This window comes from Camponotus vicinus, unplaced genomic scaffold, assembly GCF_025532165.1.
Source record: "Camponotus vicinus isolate PSW18456_S1 unplaced genomic scaffold, iyCamVici1.0 SCAF_4, whole genome shotgun sequence".
Lineage (NCBI taxonomy): Eukaryota > Metazoa > Arthropoda > Insecta > Hymenoptera > Formicidae > Camponotus > Camponotus vicinus.
In genome coordinates, this window is record NW_028141976.1 from 21,781,659 (window position 1) to 21,802,890 (window position 21,232).

Below are 21,232 nucleotides of genomic sequence, written 5' to 3' on the forward strand. Positions count from 1 at the left end.
TCCCGGTAATTAAAACTAGTGTTTATTATGTTCCAAATGAAAATGAAACACGTATTTTAGATATTTCCGCGAGCGCAATTACGTTAAGGAAGGAGTCGCGTACATTTGGTTTCTGTAAATTTCATCGTGAACATTTTGTCGGTAAAGTACAGCTCGTATGTCGACGAGATAAAATTATTTTATTACAGTTAAACTATTTTACTCTTTTCACACAAATTAAGCTGCGATACTAACTTGTCGTCTAAATTATATTTTAACATTATATGGGTATACATAATTGCGAAGTGCACTATGATTAATTTTCAAATTATTTTAATGCATGAATGTCGAAATCACTGCATATTACTTTGAATTTTATGAGTTGTGGCTGAAAGTTCCTTTGTAGAAAATTTATAATTTTCACAGAATTGGATATTTTATATATATATATATATATATATATATATATATATATATATATTTTTTTTTTTAAAAAGGTATTTCATATTATTTCATATTTTCCTAAAATTTGTATTAGATTATAGATTTTTTTTTTTTTAGAAAAAATGAAAACAAATTTCAAGAGATACTCAATTATCAAGAGATAATTAATTTTTAAAAATTGATCGTACATCGACGAGAGAGAAAGAGCCACCGCTTTTTCTCTCTTATGAAGAAGATATTTTTAATCTACTCTCTGTCGCGTTGCATGCGTCATTGACGAAAATTTCCAGTGATAACATTGAGAATTGGAAATTAGATTGATCCGGGACGCGCTTAAAAAGATAATAACGGCGATCGGAGCATCGAGCGGCGGGCGGACGAAAATGTTGAAGCGGCAAAAATGGGACGAGGAAATCGTCCGGTATTCTTCGAATTGTTCAAGATTACGTTCTGCAGCTCGTGCAGTTTCTACGGCTCCGTGGGCTTGATAAATGCTCCGGAAAAAAGGGCGGCGCGTCGGGATCTTTAATTTTTCACGAGGAAGGACCGAGGATTGCGCTGAATACAGCGGCCGAGTGGGGCTCGACAGGACGCAAAAAAAACGCGTATTCGATTTCTGTATAAATCTTGTTAATGATCGAGCATCGATTTCGCCAGCTTGCAACGTCGACAGTACGACGTGATGACTTATTGGCCGTAATATCTCCTCTGTCAAGGATGACTTTAGGATCGCACGCGAGCGGCAGTAATCTCGAGTTATTTCAACAAGGTGTAGAGAATCGATGTTAATGAATCTTGAAAGGGGACTTAATCATCTGCAAAATTATTCCAAAATGTTAAAACACTGAACTAACTCGTGGGGCGTTTGAAAATACGATACTAACGATTTTTCGATGCGCGAAACACATTTTCCGACGCGACGCGCGCAGCGGATTAATTCGTGCAATATTCATCGCAATTCTTTACGCAATTTATCACGCTTTGCGCGTTTTCGTTCGTTCGTAAGAACGAGTAACGACGCGACAAGACAAAAATGCCGAGCGAGAGAAGTTGACGGCGCGTTTCTCGCAATCGTGCCAATGCGACGATAAAGAAACGGGCGGAATGGAAAAATTCGAGATAAAGTGCCTTGAAGTCCGCCGGGTCCGATGGCAGAGGAGCGTCGAAAATAATGGAACAGAAGGTGCTCGCGGTCCAATCGAAACAACAATTTACCGGCGGCCGCTTTTATCTATAATAGCACCGGACGGAAACGCCGATAGAACGTGGAGGAGAAGGTAGTTCTATCGGCGCCCCAACCCCAACGGCCGGAGATTCCTGGGGCTTCCGGTACAAACGGATGGACGACACAGAATTACTCGGCGTTCCTCTCCTAAACAGGAGAGAATGGGGCTCGACGGCGAGATCGACGATCTCGAGAAACGGCGATCGTCCTGTGAGCTTTCTCAGCGTACTTCCAAGTATTTGCTTTCGAATCTGCTCCAGAGCGCATAGAGATCCCTGACAGAAGTAGGGCCACCAAGAGCATGCGTTGTATGTATGTGTATACATATGTGTGTGTGCACATGTCCTCACGTTCGCGATGTTTCGGGTTCGTGGACGAGGGATGACAGTGGGAAAACAAGCCGGTGTCAATGCTACGGAGCGGTGGGCGGTCATATGGTACGCGAGAAAGAGGGAAACAGATATCACAGAAGATTCGCTTCGTTTAACCGGAGCCGGCGCTGGACGACAGCCAAGCAGGTATCACACGGATGTTAGAGCTGTCCTTTTGAACGTCAGTTATGAGTCTTTCGAATTGCATCAAAGTTACACAATAGTTTCATCTTTTCTTTCCCTCTCTCTCCTTCTCTTTTTCTCTTTCTCTCTCTCGCACGCACGGCCGGAAACTAAAGGAAGACGTTGAACGACGAACATGTTCTCGTATCTTGCCACTTCTCTTTGTCTTTCTCCGCTTCGTCTCTTTCTTGGCTTCTTACGTACTGTATCGCGAGTCACTTCCGCCGTTTTCCCGTGGGAAAACTCAGTATTCTCAGCGTCCGACTCCTTCGTCTTTTGGCAATTTCTTTAAAGTACGATTTTTTTTGTACGGCTAAAGATTTATGAATGCCCGAACAAAGTTCGGATTTTTACTGCTGTATTTAGTGCAAAAAGTCGACCAGCATAATATATTATAATAGGATTTATAATTTTGACCGCGTTTTTTTATGGACTAGCAAAATCGCGACGTTATTATTATCATATCACTCTCATTAGGCGTATGAATAATATAGTGTGATTCAAAAGTATATAAAAGATAGTAAAAAAATATAACGAATATATGTATTGAAATCCAAGTATAACCAAAAACTCCTCTTTCTACTAAATAAACAATGATGTTTTCATGATGGTAGACGAATCAAAGGGAATTAATGTCATGCAAATCTATTTCAATAAACGTCTCTATCGGACCATTAAAGTTTTACGAGGATGCGTGTTACATTTATAGCGTGTCCGTGAGCGCAGGACGAAATCGGACGGCGAAATTCGCTCTAATAGATTCCATTATGCGTCTCTTTCGGCGTTTGATTCGATTTCGCAAATTTATTTTCGGTCGAACGCGATAGCACGGAGCACGTACAGCTCGTTACGCGCGGCAATATTTTCGATTCTCTCGCTTCCTGTCCGTGTCGCCAAACCCACCTCCACCAATTTCCTGGCTCGCGATGCATTCGAAGCATCAGGAAGCAGTTATGAAGCTACGTGCCAGCTTATCGAGACCACGCTTCGCCGCGGAAGCAATTCTCTAAGCCGCCAATTATTTCGACGACGGTAGGAGCGTTCATCCAGTCGATGAATTTTATACACAGAATTTGTGCCAGTGATAGACAAGACTCCCAATCTCAATAAAAATAAAAAAGTAATAGTTGTAATATTGATATTTGAAATTAAACTTAAAAAAAATATGGAATTTCAAAAATATAGAAATGTATTATGACTTTGTAATTGAATTATTGTAAAAATAAAAAATTTTTGTAACCTACAATACTGTTTCTATGTAACGTCAACATCGCAATGCAACCAATCGAATTCGGTAGGGATAAAATAAAGAAGGTACACTTCTAATAAAAAAAAAGGATTGCTGTCAGCAATCGCGATATGGAAGCTTGGATTTCACGCCGAAAACTATCGCGCTTTCAGGCACGATTGATTTCTTCCTCCGAAATCAAACGCCCTTCGCGCTCTCTACGCAAAAACCTCCCATTTGACTATCCTCTAGATTTTCTCTTTTCTTTCTACGATTGTCGGCCGTACAGGATGTACGTTCCACATTTTCTTTTTCTTTTTTTTTAGCCGACGGGCGTATGTCGATATCGGGAACGTGAATGGCACTGCGTTTCAAAGAAATGTGAAAAAAAAGGAAAGCCCAACCTGGTGAACGACGATTAACGAGCCGTTCCGCCGAATACAATCTCTGTAAGAGGGTTCTATAGAAAACGCGACTGTATAATGTGTCTGGCTTGTCTGTATCTCGAATCAAATTTTTTTTTTATTCGAGAGCGATGTGAGCGATTTTTGCTCGCGGTTTATAATGGCATCATTATCAAATCTAATCAGAAATATCTAGCACTTGATTATGTCATAAAAGTCGACCTTTCCAACTGCATCGAATTGATTGAAGCGAAGGGTGAAAATGTAAATATTTTTACGTGAAGAAATCGCGGAATAAGGAAATAAGATATTTAACACGATAATAAATAAGAGAATAATTTTTCAGTTACATTTTACGAATTGTACATGAATATTTTAAAATAGCTAAAAAAATTAAATAATATAAATTTAATAATTTTTAAGTTTTCAGGAAAGATCTTGTATTTAAAACTTTCGAATTTTCTATATTAAACACCCTACTCTACTATATTTTTTACATTTTATTTTCTAAAAGATCATTTAAAATTATGATCATTTTAAAATTAATCAAAATTAAATAATTTAATGATCATATTTTTACATGAATTAAAAATTTTATCACAAGCATCATGTATATATGTACATAAATTTTTCATAACTTTGCGATGATAAGTACACTGTGTATGCAATAACGAGATCTTTATTGTGTGTTTGCTCGAGAATACATAAGAAATAAATTGGCACTTAGCCAGATCTAGAAAGGAGATCGACGAGATAGTAATTAAATTTTCATCAAGAAGGAAAAGCGTCGCTTAAGTGCAACGTTACTCTTTTTCCCATACTCAGTCGTTCATACTTTATCCCATACTCATTCTTGGTCAACAAATTTTTGATTAGACAGCTATAGCGCAGTCTCTATCAGGGATAAAGAGAAAGAACTTTGTAGACTGATGCTTAGTGCTAAGTAGCACATACCTGCGTCGACTATTAACAGTAATCTGCTTTGAAACAGCGCTGTAACTTCTCTGCCGGCCGGTAATCTGGCGACATATGGCGTTTACCAAGAATGCTTGGATTTCCATGATCTGTAATATAATCGCCGCTAGCTTTCGGATGCACGTCGCAAATACAAAGCAGCAGCATTTGCACGAATAATTTCGACGTTATAATGCGCTCCCCTCGTGACATCCTACCGCAAGAGTCGCTATAGAAAATTCTAAAATAAATGCAGACGATTGCCAATTCAATGATTTGTGAGTTTTATCGAAAATCTGGATGCTATCAGAGAAGTTTTTATATTTTTAAATATTGCAATACCTATTTCAAACATCGTTTTTGTTTCGTTAATAGATACATATTGCGCTTCCATTTTTTAGTATTAATCAAATATATTTTTTTTCATACGCAGACTCAAGATATGAATTATATGATAGTGCACATATGTCATAGACATTATCGTGACATGATACGATATTGCCAATCATTTCGCTAGGCAAATTATATAGCCTTATTGACTTTGGGAACTGCAATAAACGTTCGCTCACGATTATTCATGCGATCATTTTCGCGCGTATTGACTAATTAGCGGAAATCGAATTGCACGTGGCAATTTTAAATTTTGCGACTAAATGCGATAATGCATTCAAAATTGAAATGTCAAAGGAGCTTCTGCAATTTTATATAAGCGCCAATATATAAATTGACTGAATTGCCTCGAATTGCTTAATGTATCGTAAAGTTTAACGACAGTAATTTGTATGCGTTTTCGGTTATCAATTTTTTTTAACAACACATGATTCAATTGCGCGGAACGATTTTACCGCGTGTTTGGGCAGAAAATAAATGTGCGGGTATTATATTGAGCTCTGATCACGGAGATAAAAGATTTGTCGTTATATCTCATTACCTTTACGTGACTCGAAGGCACAAAAACGAACGCTGAAACGTAAAATTCCAAGGCAGCGCGTGAGAGAAACGAGACTGCTCGAAAGATCGCCCCCGCGAAAGTACCTCGTTTCCTTTATAAATGAATTAGGTTACTATTGTCCAGGTTCTCGAAGATAATCCTATGCATGCCGTGTCGTGATCCAACGGTCACAGCTAGAGAATAAATCTCTCTCTCCACTCTAAATGCTAATGAGCCTTGCGTGAGCGATACTTTTACATCGTTTTAGGATAAACCGATGAGATGAGATAGCAACTGCACTTCATTACGTTTATTATTATATAAAAAATGCTCAAACATTGAGCGAGAAGTAATTCATAAATACATTTTCAGCGAGAATCTGTCTCACACTCTTTCTAAAATATTCAACAGACAGTTCAAATGATGATGAAGTTATGAAAAGGAAAATTCGAAGATGAAGCTTCATCCTTTGTTCAGATAAAGTTTTCATAATTTGCACGGTTGCCACAAATTATTTTTTATAATCTGTTAATATTATAATAATATTATAATATTATAATAGTAATCTTTACTATTATAATTATAGTAAAATGTTAATTATAATAAAAATTAATTTTTCACATGTTATGGAAATATATAAATTACTAGTTTGATGATTAAACTTAAAATTAAATGAACACTGATATTATAAAGAAAAGCGTTTTATTATAAGAATGTAACGCGAAAATGGATTGAAATTTATATATGAGACGCTCTATACATATCTTGTATGATTTATTTTAAGATGCAGCGAGAATATGTAATCATTGCGTCGAACATATATTGAATAACATCGATCCGAGTTTCGCGATGATATCGTAATTTATTTGTCAGAAATGTCGACAGAAACTACGTAAAACTTATTACATCGCACCATAATCGGCAAACATGTAAGCGATTTGTGCGCGCCGCACAAAAACTACTTAATTGTTTGCAAACTTGTGTAGCGTAACATTTGCATAACAACATTAAGCTTATTATGTTCGGAGCAAATCATCGGCTTGTCAAAATAGGATCTTGAGCTTCCGCTTCGTGTGATTCGTCGTCCTCGCAATTTCTCTATAGAGATATCGGCATAATCTTACGAGATTACAAGCTATTCAACATCCGCATAATTCTCCGGGATCTCGATAAATCCGCGAGTACGTGGCTCGATGATTAGTTCCAATTTGCTACTATGTACTAGCGAAAATATTAATTACTTGTGTCGACGTGCTTTTACGCATTTTTGCAGGGAATATTACGGAGAAAATTTATTTCAAATTTAATACTGAATTTTTTTCATAATATGTGACTGCAAGAATTTAAATAAATTAAAATTTAATGAAATGATTTTAAATTCCAGGATACATCACAGAATACAAAAAAAATAATTAATGTAAATTATTTTTAATAATTAATTCAATATATTAAAATATATATTAAATTATTATTATTAAAATATCTTTACTCGGATGAATTTTTCGAAATTAAATACAAAGTATAGAGGATCAAACAAAATTCATGTTATGAATTTGTCGAGATCACAAATGAGAAAAAATATGGATTCAGATCGTACTCTCAAATTACAGACAAATGATACTGAAGCGAGACTATTGTAGATAGTGGTAGCACGGAATGCGATGCCAAATTTGTATTGCACGATATCACCGCGTCCAGCTTATCGATAGTGTAATGCCGTTTGCCGTGAGAGGTTCAATCTGTGATCCGTATCCCTTTCAGCTGCGAGTATTAACGCGCTGTCGGCCTCATGATCCTCGCTCTCCCGGATTAGAGCTGTAAGTGGAATGTCCGCGTAAACCAGGAACAGTTACTGCCACAAAGACTAGCAACTAATGCCGCGACGACGGTCACTCTGACGACGGCATACCTACCGCGAAATTTCGCCATGGCATTTGCGGTGGTCGCACTAATGCGCTTAATTGTTACCGCATATAGGTGGACTGGATATCAGATTTCTTGGCAAAGTTAGTGGAGTATCGTGTTTACGTATTAAAACTGCGTTAATTGCCTCAAAATGAATAGTCATGTATATTATATTTGCGTCGTGTGCAAAGAAAAACGCGTGAGTCATAGTCACAAACAATCTAAAGGATTCAAAATTCCTTCGCAGTCATTAAAACTGAGCATTTTAATCTAACGAGTTTATTTCTAGGAGAAGAGAATGTATTCCGTTTCTGTCGTTACCTCGAGGTTCTTTTTACTTCTTTACTTTATTTAAAAGCTGAACATTTCTACGTTCGGGGTACCTACCCTCCTCACGAAGAGAAAAATATGTTGGAAAATTCAGTTTTGTTCAAAAGCTCGCCGATGATCTTAATACGAGATTAAAAGGCGTTTTAACGAGGTCGTCGTCAGGCGACACACCCAAGTGGCAAACACCTGCGAAGCGTGCTTCGCCTTCTGGGCGGGCCATACACAACCATTTGCAGCTGCATGAAAATTGCAAGATACGACGAAAATTGCTCCGTGCCCTCGCTCGAGCATCTTCTCGCGTATTTCGGTATTTACGAGCTTACGACTTGTGCGCTATGCCATGAACGGGGCATCGAAGGCAGCTGAATCGAGGCCTCTAAGACATCAATGATTGATACGATGTTTTGAAGGAAAGACATGCTTCTTTCTCTCTTTAATGCGCTATCTTTCTCGCGGAGTATTTCAGTGAAAATATCGTTCTGCATTTTACATTAGAATATCTTCGAACCGTATAAGAAACTTGCAAGAAACAACAAGAAAATGAAATAAAATAAAACGAAATAAAACAAATAATCGATGAGAAAGAAAATTTGGTATTCAGAAAATAGCTAGGTAAACTCCTAAGCTGGCTTTTGCGAAAGTTCACAGTTTTCTAATGATATAAATTGCAAATACAGTAAAAGAAAAAGGATAATCCACTTTGAGATTCAGAATGAGGCGAAATGTTCACCATAATTGTTGTAATGTCACAGAAAGAAACACAGAACCTTTACCATATACATATAATGATATTTTATTCAAAAATCCAAGCAGGAAAATTACAATAACAAGCAAGTAAATTTTCAACGATGGTAATAATATTATAAGAGGATAATAATCTTATAAGATGATGGTAATAATATTATATAAGAGGATAGTAATATTACGAGAAGGTAGTAATAAAACAAGAAATTAATGTTGTTTGTCATAAAGTTACACAAGATTGTAAGATGCTATCATAAAACTTTTTATAATGCATTTTAACCCTAATTATAATTTTTATACATAAAAAATTGCATGCTAATTGAACGATTTTAAAAATCAACGAGTGAATTAACAATTGTCATAAAGCGAAAACAGGAGTACAATCATAATACTTCCTCCGGCAATGCTTCGAGTATTAATATAAATGCCATCGCGCGTATATTGCCGACGCCAGCAGTAAATACCGTGGGTTTATTGGCAAGGAATGAAAGATTAAAAAGAGAACTGAAAACCATCGACTTCGTCATAATCGATGTAGTAATATCATATTAATATCCGGGCAGAATAGAACTTAAGTTTGCATGATATAAGAAAAATATTCTATAATAAAATCTAATCATAATGTTCAATCATCGATGATAATTTTGATTTATTCTATTAATAACAAGTATTAATTCGAAAAATTATTCTGCTATTTTATATTCTTTAATATAACATCGCTAGCTCTCATAATTTAATGTTTCAAAAATTTTTATTTCACAACATCAAACACAGTCGAACTATATTAGAATGTATTGTATGATAATCTCATGCTTCGGTTTTAATTTTGTAAACTAACATATAAATATTATCAACATATACAGCCGCTAGCAGCGAGCAATATGTATATTAAGCGGGATTATCAAACGCGCTAAAATGACAATCCACGAGTGGAAAAACATTACAAGCATTAAGTGCAATATCCGAAAACATTACAATGCTCGAAACATTTCTGAGTCAAGCCAATAAATTCTCCTTCAAAGCCACACCCGATGCCGTACGAGCGCCGACATTAAGTATCGAACAACATTCGTAATCTCGGGACAGGTTATAATAGTACTTTGTACTCTTACACATGCCCTTATCCTGCTAACAACTTTAATAATCCTGTAAACACGAACGCGTGACAACGGCGGTACAAAAGTCATCGACGGCAATGCTCGCAGTAGCAATGGAAATGCCGTTGCGGGCACCAACCCTTCTCACAATCAACCAGCCGACGACGCGACGGTGGGACTATGACAGCAGCGCATGATAGGGTGGCATGCGGGTGGGCGCGAGTCGGCATGGTTGGGCATCGCGGCGGGTGGGCGCGAGGGGGAGCGGTGGTGGTGGTAAGAGTTGACGTCGGTGGTCGGGGGCTGATATCTAGCTAAGCGCTGGCGCAGTTGGGTCGCGGTCTCCACCACGGCAGCATTTCGCCCACCGGTCTCTTTACGCACCTATCTCTCCCTCTTGCTCTTCCTACCCCCTTATAGATCTCTCGCCTGCTCCGCGATCTCCTCTCGCGACCCCTCGTGTCCCACCTCTCCACCTGCCGACCTTTCGCGAACGGTGCATACACGACACTGGATGCACGATACCCTCTGCACCCCCCTGCCCCTCCACCCTTCCTCCCTGCACCTGTACGTGAAGGTGTTGGCGCCGCGACGCGTTAGTGTGAGTGCGGTATGATGAATGAACGGCATTTTAGAGGGACGGAAGTAACGCGCGGTCCCACCTAGTCCTTTCGCACGATCGTACGTCATACATCGGCGTCGCCGGATCCTTGTGAAGATGCATCTCGCGCGAGAACTGTAATCGCCCACGTGGAAGTACGGACCAGCTGCTCTGGAAGGATTTAGTGGCGCGCCGGTTCTCTCTCTGTGATTACGGGAGACTTGTCGCTCGGTCATTCACAGCCCGTGACAGTTGATAGGAACGAAAAACGGTACATCCGCTGCTTGCGAAGACGAATTCGGGAAATGTTTCCTCTCGACAATGGACGATGCATTCCATAGTGTAATGGCAAAGTGCGACGAGCGACTTTAAACATTGCGGAGACGCGACGAGTGTGGGACTGATCGTTAAAACGCGATTGATTTATTAGGCATGAGTGTTTTATTTTTTACTATTTACTGAATGCATGTATGAATTCTTCACGCGCGAAGAGCGTGATGAATATAGTGAATGATAATAGAAATGAACACGTGGCCGCTTTCGCGTGGTCGATATTTTGTGAATATCTCGTGATGAATGTTATGCATATATAAAAATAGTTATTTTAAAATTTCAATTTATCGCGTTGATAAATTGTGTTTCTATCTCAGGTAATTTGACTATTTTTCGAGAAAATTCTTTTTGGTGTGCTATTTTTTTTTAAATTTATTAATCGTGTGAATATTATATTAATATTATGATATATACATATACATAACTAATATACATAACTAGTGATACAAGCGTTCCTTTATTAAAAATAATTATTTAATTAAAAATAACTATTTCGATCGCTTGTACGTATAATTAAGACAATATTGTCAGTATTAGCAAATTGATCTTACTGTCACTTCTTTGACAATGGTTCGACATTTTTGATTGGACTATTTATTCAACTTTATTGCAGCACGAGCAGTTTATATTAGTATCTATTTCGCATGCGGATGCAGATGCATTCACTGAAATTCAATGACAAGTGAAATTAATATCCCTGGTCGTGTTGTGTGCATACCAAATTAGTTCTGTCGATTATGATTTGTTGCCCACAGTAACAGCCGACCTGGTAATGGACGTGCGAATTCAATTGAAACCATATCACGTTCGTTTTCGATCGAGCATTCTGCCGCGCGTCACTTATTGTAAACTTAACGGGGAACCGGCAACATATGACGCGCATTTCGCACGTTGCATGCGTTTAATCCACATACTGTTGATTTCATTGCTCGTGCTTGACACGAAAGCAAATAGCACGTACACTTTTCAGTAACATACGAATAGAAGTACGATATCACGCGCGACACGATTAAACGTTCTCGTCTCTCGTTTTTGCTGCCGGCGCTTGAAATCGTAATCGCGGCGGAAGTAATTACTTTCCCGAGTAATTGCGCACACTTGCGCATGACGGTCCGTTGCATAATTTGGAAGAGTATCAAGTATATCGTTGCATATAATATGAGATGTTAATCTGATTGCTGAAACGATCATTTTCTCGCGTTAATTTATACGCTCGCGTGCTAAACTGTTGAAAATAATTAAAGATCCATATTTTATACAACTGTAGAAAATAATTAAAGACCCATATTTATGCACGGTTTTAATTAATCTGATGAGATTACAAATTTTATAACATTCTCATTTACTCTTTCATTTTATAATGCGGTTATTTTAACAATAATGATATTTTCGCAAAGATTATTATCAAGAGAAAAATACTCTATTTATAAATGTCGTCGTTATGCTTGTGAGATCTAATCGTTATGCAAAACATTGTGGATGACTGATAGAAACAAGTCGCCACCAAGTAATAAGTGTTGCAACTATTATAGATTGTGAGCAAAATGGAAATTCTTTTTTATCGTCAACTAGGAAGATACATCGCCTTTGTCGGATTGTTGCAACTTCGAAGAAGCAGTTGCTGTGAAATGTACCGAAAACGATGGGCTGTAAAAGCACTCGGAATGGATTTACAATATAACGGCAATGGGACCAGTCGGTACAAACCTTTCAAAATGATCTGCACTTTCTTTTTCTTCATGCTGCTGCACGGTAAGCAAGCGTTAAATTTTCTCTAGAAAATAATTTAATACGTATCAAATTGTTTACTTAAAAAGACCGACAAGAATCGAGCGATTCAAGAATCTTCAAATTCTTGCATAAAAATAATATGTATGAATATTTTTTTTAAATATATAAATGTGCAAATATTTATTTAAATAATCTATTAAAATAATTGTTATCACATAAAGAAAATGTAGTAATGAACTAAAACATCGCAAAACTTGATCGTGAAAGTGCATACATTTTGAATTTGACGAATTCTCAGTGCTCAGTTTCAAGTAAACAATAATCTGTGTAATGTAGTGTATATTATATCAGATACCCCATGTAATTTTTATAAAAATTCTTCCCCTTCCCTCCATCAAATAATGAATACGCGTTTCATCAAATAATGAACATGCGTCTCGTATAAACCAAAAACATAATTATTAAAAAATAAAGGTACGGAGTTAATGGTTGAAATGTAACACGCATACATATTTATTCGTGTAAAAAAAATGAATGCGCGAGGCAACAATGACTTAGTAAATGTTGTGGCAGAATAACAAGGTCGGAGAAACATGCGTGCAGCGCTTTAAAAAGCATGCATTCGACATCCTCTTTCGTATGGAGCAGCTTTTACGTAACGTCGTGAATCCGACCGCGACCATTAACAGAATTGCCACGAGCATATTTTTCCATTCGATAAACACTGTCTGGCAAACATGGCGAACGTTGTTGCGGCGCTGTGATAACATTCGGAGAAATTTTTTGTACGTTAAGGCGAGACAAGATCGATGTTACTGTATGTTCCGTATAGGATCATAAATCCTCCGCTCGACGGTTCTGTATTTATTCAACGTGATGATTTGTAGTAACAAGACGGATGTTCTAGCAGACCGCTTTTCAGGACATTCCATGTCGCCAATTATATTCCAATTAATACAAATTCGATTATTTCAATCGTGCCGGTGGAACAATAATTATTTATTAATTATTTGTTGAGTGCAATTCTCGACATATAATATTTTTATTACGTGCAAATTAATAATGTATTTCATAACTATTGATGAAATTATTATTGCACATCTGTTTACTACATCAAACTTCATAAATGATTCAAAGATTGCGGCATAACGTGCGTGAAGTCAGACAATTTTGCGAGCGTACTCTCTAAAAGTGAATCAGTGTATTATCACTGTAATCAGTGCTGTACTTATAACTGCTTGTAATTAGTGAGTATTTACTGTTTTTCAGTGATAATACACTGATTCAGTCTAGTGAAAGTAGTATATATACTAGTATATATACTAGTTTTACGAATTGAGAAAAATACTATTCGAAAAAGAGTAAAGATCTCGTCGCAACCGACTTGAAGATTTCAATTGCGTTATTTAGTCAGTTGCCATAAACGTGGACGTAGTAGTGTGGTTGCAATATTATACTAGAGACATGTCCGCGAAGCGACGTCTTTGCAGCCACGCTCTCCGGTCTGACTATTATCAGACTCCTACCACTAGTATCAGCGCGAGCTTTCCTTTGAGCTCCATACAATCTCACGCAAATCATTTTAATTACTGCATTTATATTATTTATGCGTTTACTAAAATGCATTATTTATGCGATTAAACTCTATTAATAATAATAATAATAATAATAATAATCTTATATTAATTAAAATAATAATAATAATCTTTAAATAAGTATACAGAGATAAAATTCGATATACAATAGTATACTGATAAATTGATCTGAGAATTTGAATCCTGACTAAGCATCTTTTATTTTGCAGTTTATTTTGATTGCATTCAATTTCATTTTTGTGTTTATATATATATATATATATATATATATATATATATACACAGGACGTTTATTTGAAAAGTTTCCACCCTATTTATTTGAAAACCGATTAATTTTTGCAAAAAATGTCAACAAGAATCAATTTTTTTCAAGGAGGATATATAAATGCAATAAATTCAATAAAGCCGCTTCATAGTTATCCTTCAAAAATCTTAACGTTGCATTGTTGAATTTATCGCATTTATATATCTCTTGAAAACAACATTGATCTCTTTTGATATTTTTTTGATAGTAAAAATTAATCGATTTTTAAATAAATAGGGTGTAGAAACTTTTCAAATAAATATACACACATGAGAGAGAATTTCTCTCTCTCTCTTTCTTTTCTCTCCATTTATATACATATGTGTGTAAAGCTCTTACTATATATATAATAAAGTATATAAAAGTACTTATAACAAAAAGTTCAAAAAATAAATTGACTTATCTACATTAATGCATAAGATTGTGAAAACATAAGATTGTGGATTATGATTATTTCAATTTTAATAATTTCCTTTTGCGCTGATTACACACACATCTTAGCTTGGATTTATTTTTTTTAATGAACCAATCTTTATTTTGTCTATTTTTATTTTCTTTTTTTTGTTGCTGATGAATATGCATATAATATTGATTTAATAATATAAAAAGATAATACTACGGAAACAGCTATAAAATGCATTTTAATAGCTTTCGTGTGTATACACGTAACATTACGTGCGTACATTAAAACTATATATGCTTCACTATATAAAGAAGTTGTAATTTTTTATTAAATAATGCACCATGTCGCGCACCATATTAAGTCTATTACTTCGTCTGCTATTATAGTACATATCTTCTTTAATGTTCTTTTGCCTTTTATTCATGTTTATGCGCTTCATCGCGCGTTATCTACTGTAACTCATACTTTGCGTGATCTGACATGCATTCGTTCCGCAGATATAATATAAAAGCGCGATAATATGATGTTCGCAACATCATATCCTTATTTTATGTAAAAGGAACGTTTTATGGACATTTAAAACCGAACCGAGATGTTGCTGAATATAATAAAATAATTGATTCTTTTAGAAAAAGAGGGAGAGAAGAAAATTTGCAGCTTTATTATGAAATAAATATGTCTAGAATTTTTTCTATTTTATATTATTTTTGCTCTTTTCTGTATTTTCTATAAACGTTTTAATCTAGAAAAATGATGCATATACGACATTGAATCTAATCATAAAATTTCAAAGCAAATTATACGCACATGTATATTCTGTGTAATATTATTACAAAATTTTTCCTACTATGTAAGCAACGCTACAAAAATGGATATACTGGAATGACTCAGTCAACATATCGATTCCTTGATACGCTTTGCAGCCGCAATTTTCAATCAGTCCAACTGAATGATCGCGGCCGAGTAACGTTAGTTACTGCACATATCCATTAGGAAATTGAAAATTATAGATGTTCCGCGTCCTGGTTTGGTGGCACGCGGCTTAAAATGAAAAAAAGATAGCGAATTTGTGTGCATGTGAGCACAAACACGCATACACATACGCATTCGCGTGTACAACATTCGGAATACTGTGCGAATAGTTGGTATGTCAATAAATTATTTTACATTACATGGCAATTTTCTGACTATTGTACGCGACAACTTTCAGTAATGCATCGGAATCACTTTCCTTCGCTATTTCCGCTTCCATAAATTGATTCTCAACACATCCGGAGTATTAAGCTCTCTCTCTCTCTCTCTCTCTCTCTCTCTCTCTCTCTCTCTCTTTCTTTCTCTGTCTCTCTTACAGATGATTCATGCTTTTGATCTGCTAAGAGACTTGCATTTATCGTGTCATCATAGTCGTCGAAGTTACCGACGTTAATTATGATCGGATGCTCTTTTTGAACAGCTGAGTCGGCTGTCGCTTAATACGATTAGCCATAATTTATACATGAGGCTGCGGTTAAGTATGCGGGACGTAAATTGTAAAACTCGATACCTCGCGACTCTCACATTTACTCGGGATTGATGTTTTATTCAAACGACGCTGCTTAAGATCGAAAGCCGCTTCGCTTCGTCGTAATCTGTAATTTTGTATTCACCTTCAATATTTGCGTCGGAGGATTAAGTTTAACTAACGACGTGATGTTTCCGTCACTGCGAGTAAAACGTTCGATTCGAGTTTGTAGCGTTCCGATTTCTTTCTGAGACTTTGAGCTTATATAGAAATAGCCTATGTGTACGATGCAATACACAAACTCGAGCTTGTGTTCAAGATATGAAAATGCGATTGCGTTCAAAAATTGCAAAATACATCATATCGCATGTGCATATATATATATATATATATATATATATATATATATATATATATATATTATAAAGATAATCTCAAGTTTTCAGACAACAATTCGAATGTATCATATCGACATCTAAATAATTAAAAAATGTTACATGTTATATGTAAAATGTAAGTATTATTTAGATAAATAATACTTCATTTTATATATGAAGGAAAGTTAAAATTTTTTTCTATGTAATGATTAATTAAATGATCACGATGCTTAAATACTCTAGTCAAATAGTTTTGTGTACACATTTAATTTAATCCTCTACACGGCTAAAAATCCCAAGTTATTCATAGAGTCATTACCAATCTTAAGAAAAGATCATTACTCTAACGGATTATCGGGCGTCGTCGGCTTTCGTCGTAAAGAGGCTAAATCCCTGGACTTCGCCACGATCCTGGACCGTGCTTTTTTACTTCTCCCGAAACCTCTGATCCGATCGGAAGTTCATTTCGAAGTAACGCCTTCGATAAGATCCTTACAAGTAGGTGCTTTGGTTAAGGAAGGAGCGACGGAAAAGAGAAGGAGAGACGATCTTTCGTTGACTGGTATTCAGAAATGCAAACTTTTTATTCGCGAGGCGTTTGCGAAGTCTGCGAATGTTCAATGTACGTTTTGATAATTCGCTGCATTCGTCAATATTACATCGAGCGCGTCGTGATTTGATGATCGATACAAACAATAGAATCCAACTTGGCGATTAATGGCGAATAAACTTGGAGAAAATTCGCCGCATTATATGAAAAGCGAATCGAATGGACAAAGAATCCTTTTTCCCATGCTATTAAGTTTTCTGAGTGGTTCTGCAAAGCCTTAGAATACGAATTTTATTCTAAGATACTTAATTAATGAGGGAGTCCGCCGGCTAAATGCGGTGCCGCAATTTAGCCCGCATATACGATCTCGCTGTGATCGATCTATTTCCACCATCGGCTCAAGCGCTGCAAACCCCTTCATTAAAAACTCATTGTTCGATTTTTAGTTCAAGTATAAGTGTGACACGTGTACGAATAAATTTTCTTTAGAGAGAAAGCGTTTTACGAGATTTTAATCAAAAGATTTATATTGCTTTCGACAATGTAACGCGGGACCCCTATTGTTTATGAAATTGGAACGGAAGCGGCGCGAGCGAAAGAATCATAAATTTTCACGTTAATAACATTTTTACGGCGCTGTAGGAAAAAACGAGACCGGTTAGCTGCCTAGGAAAACGGATTATACTTTAAGGTGCCTAATTAATTTGCGTCACTCGTTAATTAAATATGGTTTTATCAACTTGATTCTGCTATGCGCCTTTCCGAAATGACCCAGTTATGGACATGATTTTGTAGAAAGTTGATAATAAAACGCAAGATTAATCATCCCAAGGGAATCAAAACTGCAAGTTCAAAATAATTAAATCAACAGATTTGCATCGCAAAAAATTAACTGTTAAATTAATCACTTTATAAACTATAGAGCGTGATAAAGGCACTTTGCACGTTTGCATAACTTATGTTTGTAGAGAGTAACTCTCAGCAGCGAGAGATAACTGCACGTAATACATTTGCTTACAATGGTTAACCTAAGATAAAGGGAATTCCTAAAATATACGAGAGCGGGTAAACGTTCTTTGATTTATGGTACGACTAATAGATTTTCCGTCGAAGTGAGAATTCATCAATTCGCAGTAGCCGCGGTGTAGCACGTGGATCGATATCTGTTACATGTTATCACCGGCCAATCCGCCGTGCAAATATTTTTGTTTCCACCTTGTCAGGCGTTTTTCAAAAGTCCCGGCGGCGACGAGTGCACACATAGATCAGACTGAGAATAACGTTGTACGCGCAATATCCACCGGCCGCGTCATGATATATCAAAGCGCAATTTACGGTGCTGCTATATCGCCAATATCAAACGAGTTTTTTCTCCACCCTCCTCCGGCGGCGGACGGGGAAATATGGTTGCGCTCCGCCAACGAATCCGAAATTTATAACGGGATCAGCCGTGCGAGGCCGATGACGGTCTCTGATCGTAACATCCTTCATCGAAGGCGGCAAGATCACCAACGGGGAAAAATGTATGTGTATATATATATGCTTACTAAGAGAAAAGTGAATACCTCACATCTACAGTTCTAGCATAACTTCTCGCATTCAACAAGTGAAAGGACAGCACGATGCCGTGAAGCGATAAAACATTTCTATCTTCCAAAAAAGAGCCTTCATAATTGTAACCGAAAGTCCAAGAAAGTTTGCTGAAGCATTTCCTTGCGTTATGGACAGAGATGTAGAGAATGATTTAACGTTCTCCATTAAGCCATTGCAGAAGTTAATACGAATATTTTAGACACGCGGATAAGAAACTTGAAATATTGGTACTTGTACAAAATACCACTATAATATACTTTAGCGAAATGATTCGCGCTTCAAACCATCGGCTAATCTCAAACTGAATGATATCGAAGAAAGGACTCCATCATTCAAACGATACGAACTACTGTGCCATTAGTCTTTATAATGAGACCGCTCTTCTGGAAAGAAAGAAACTCGATTCTCTCGAATCGATTGTATTTTCCTTCCTCTCGATATCAATATTTTCTACTGCCTCAGAACATCTCAGTCTTTCGGCTTATAAGAAATCTCTCCATTTTATTTCCTTGTAAAGTTCTTCGTTCTTATAATTTACACGCCGATGTTTCATAATTTAAAATGCATACTATACTATCTATCATCTTCTCTTTGCAAAGTATAAATTTTAAGAGATACATTTTTTATATAAATTGAAATAATTAATTTTTAAATCATATCTAAATTTGTAATATAAACTCTATGGAAATTGCAATTGATAGTTGTCGATTATTTTATTACTGTTTATTCATTATAATGTATATTGGATTTTTTATAATATGTAGTTCTGGATTCATTAACGTTGTAATTTCGGATATTATTAGAATTGAAAGGAAAGCTTTTAAAGATATTTAAATATATGTGTTTTTTTTATTGAAGTACTTGATTTAAATATAATTAAAATACGAAATTGGAACAATGTTATAATAAATTAATTTTTCTGCAAGAGAATTTATCTAAAAAGTTTTATTCACGAAATATGTGAATAAAATAAATGGAGATGGAATATATGCAACATTTTTTATTGTCTTGAAAAATTTTAAATTAATAGATTATTAAAATATTAAAATTCACGTTTCAATCGCAATATAATTTCACCTATCGAAAACATGGATAAATAAAGATTATTTTTATGAATTTCGCATAAATCCTAACACATGGACACTAGATTGACATGATGGGTCGACGATCTTTTTTACATTATTTACGAAATAATGTATAATTCTATCTTTGCAAAGAGATACAATGCTAATGAAAACGAACAGAATTTGAAAAATGAATAAGAATAAGAGAAAGAATAGTCTAATGGAACGCATGTGCCTGAAAAGTTCCTTCTGATACTCATCGTTTTGCATAAAGTAAATTTATCAACGCATTTATTAAGATATGTGAGTAAAATTTGCGATATGCATTATATTGTCGGAATTTTTTGATGACAGGGAAATAGGCGATGCGAAAGGTAAAGCAAATCGATCGACAAGTAGAAGAGAAGAAGATACTTCATCTCGATATGCGTTTCTTTATTATTCTGTGAGGCCTGATACGAGCAGATGGAGGAAAGGAAAATTTACATGCCAAAGAGTTTACATCGAAAATACGATGCAATATTTCCTAGAAACGACGGATCTCCGTCGTCTCGGTCCCCCTTCGACGAAAATCAACGGTGTATATAGAAGTGGCTGTGCGTTATTCAAAAGAAACCGCTAGACTCTTTAGAAATTCTGCTGAAAAGTGGGAACGATATACTGCATTTAGCGTTAACTACGCGATCCTTTTATGAGCCATTCTCGAAAAACGAGCTTCCAGATCCAAGAAGAACGTTAAGCCGCGAGAGCCAAATTGCACTTCAGCAGCAACTTTTCAAAGTTTGTCCCGCAATACGTTGGATGTATATAAAATAACGGAAAGAATCTTCTTTTGTATTTCTATGCTCGCCCATTTAATTAAACGGCAAAGCTCTTAAGAAGCTTATGAGTTAAGATTGCCGGTACCTTATCGCGACGACACGTTTGCGGTTGTCAGCAATTTTCTTCGACTACCTACTTTCCAGACTACGTACCGCTTCTCAGTTCAGAATAATAAGGACTTTTTTCGACTTTCTAATGGCTCCTCGAAAAGATAATTTATTCACATCGTGCCGCGCTACGCGACACAGCTATTATTAAGAAAATTCTACGACGAATCGTCGAGACATGGATACGTCTCATGAAATTCTTTTCAAATCACCTTGGCAATTTTACAGATGAATAAGAAAAACATTCGATCTGTCGACGAAATAAGTCTCTGGTTAGAAAAGAATAAATGTTTAAAAATTTATAGAATATACTTTTATAGTAATAATATTATATTAATAATATTAATAATATTATTACTAATATTATATTATATAGTAATAATATTATATTAATAATATTAATAATATTATATTACTTTTTTATTTCTGTACAAGTTAGCAGATTTCCTGAAGCAT

At 36.0% G+C, this 21,232-nt stretch overlaps 1 protein-coding gene across 8 annotated transcripts in view; it reads left to right on the forward strand.

The window, feature by feature from the left end:
• The window catches only part of LOC145969900 (zwei Ig domain protein zig-8-like), a 248,016-nt gene that overhangs the window by 184,723 nt on the left and 42,061 nt on the right, over positions 1–21,232 (forward strand). For 5 of the 8 annotated variants that reach the window (XR_014438263.1, XM_083096207.1, XM_083096209.1 and 2 more), the window contains exon 1: positions 11,210–12,481. The exons of the other annotated variants lie outside the window; for them this stretch is intronic. Coding sequence is in view for 4 of the 5 variants with exons in the window: in XM_083096207.1 (XP_082952333.1) it covers positions 12,274–12,481 (208 nt within the window). In the remaining variant the exon portion in view is untranslated. Of the gene's footprint in view, positions 1–11,209; positions 12,482–21,232 lie in introns of those variants that run through there. 8 annotated transcript variants of the gene reach the window in all.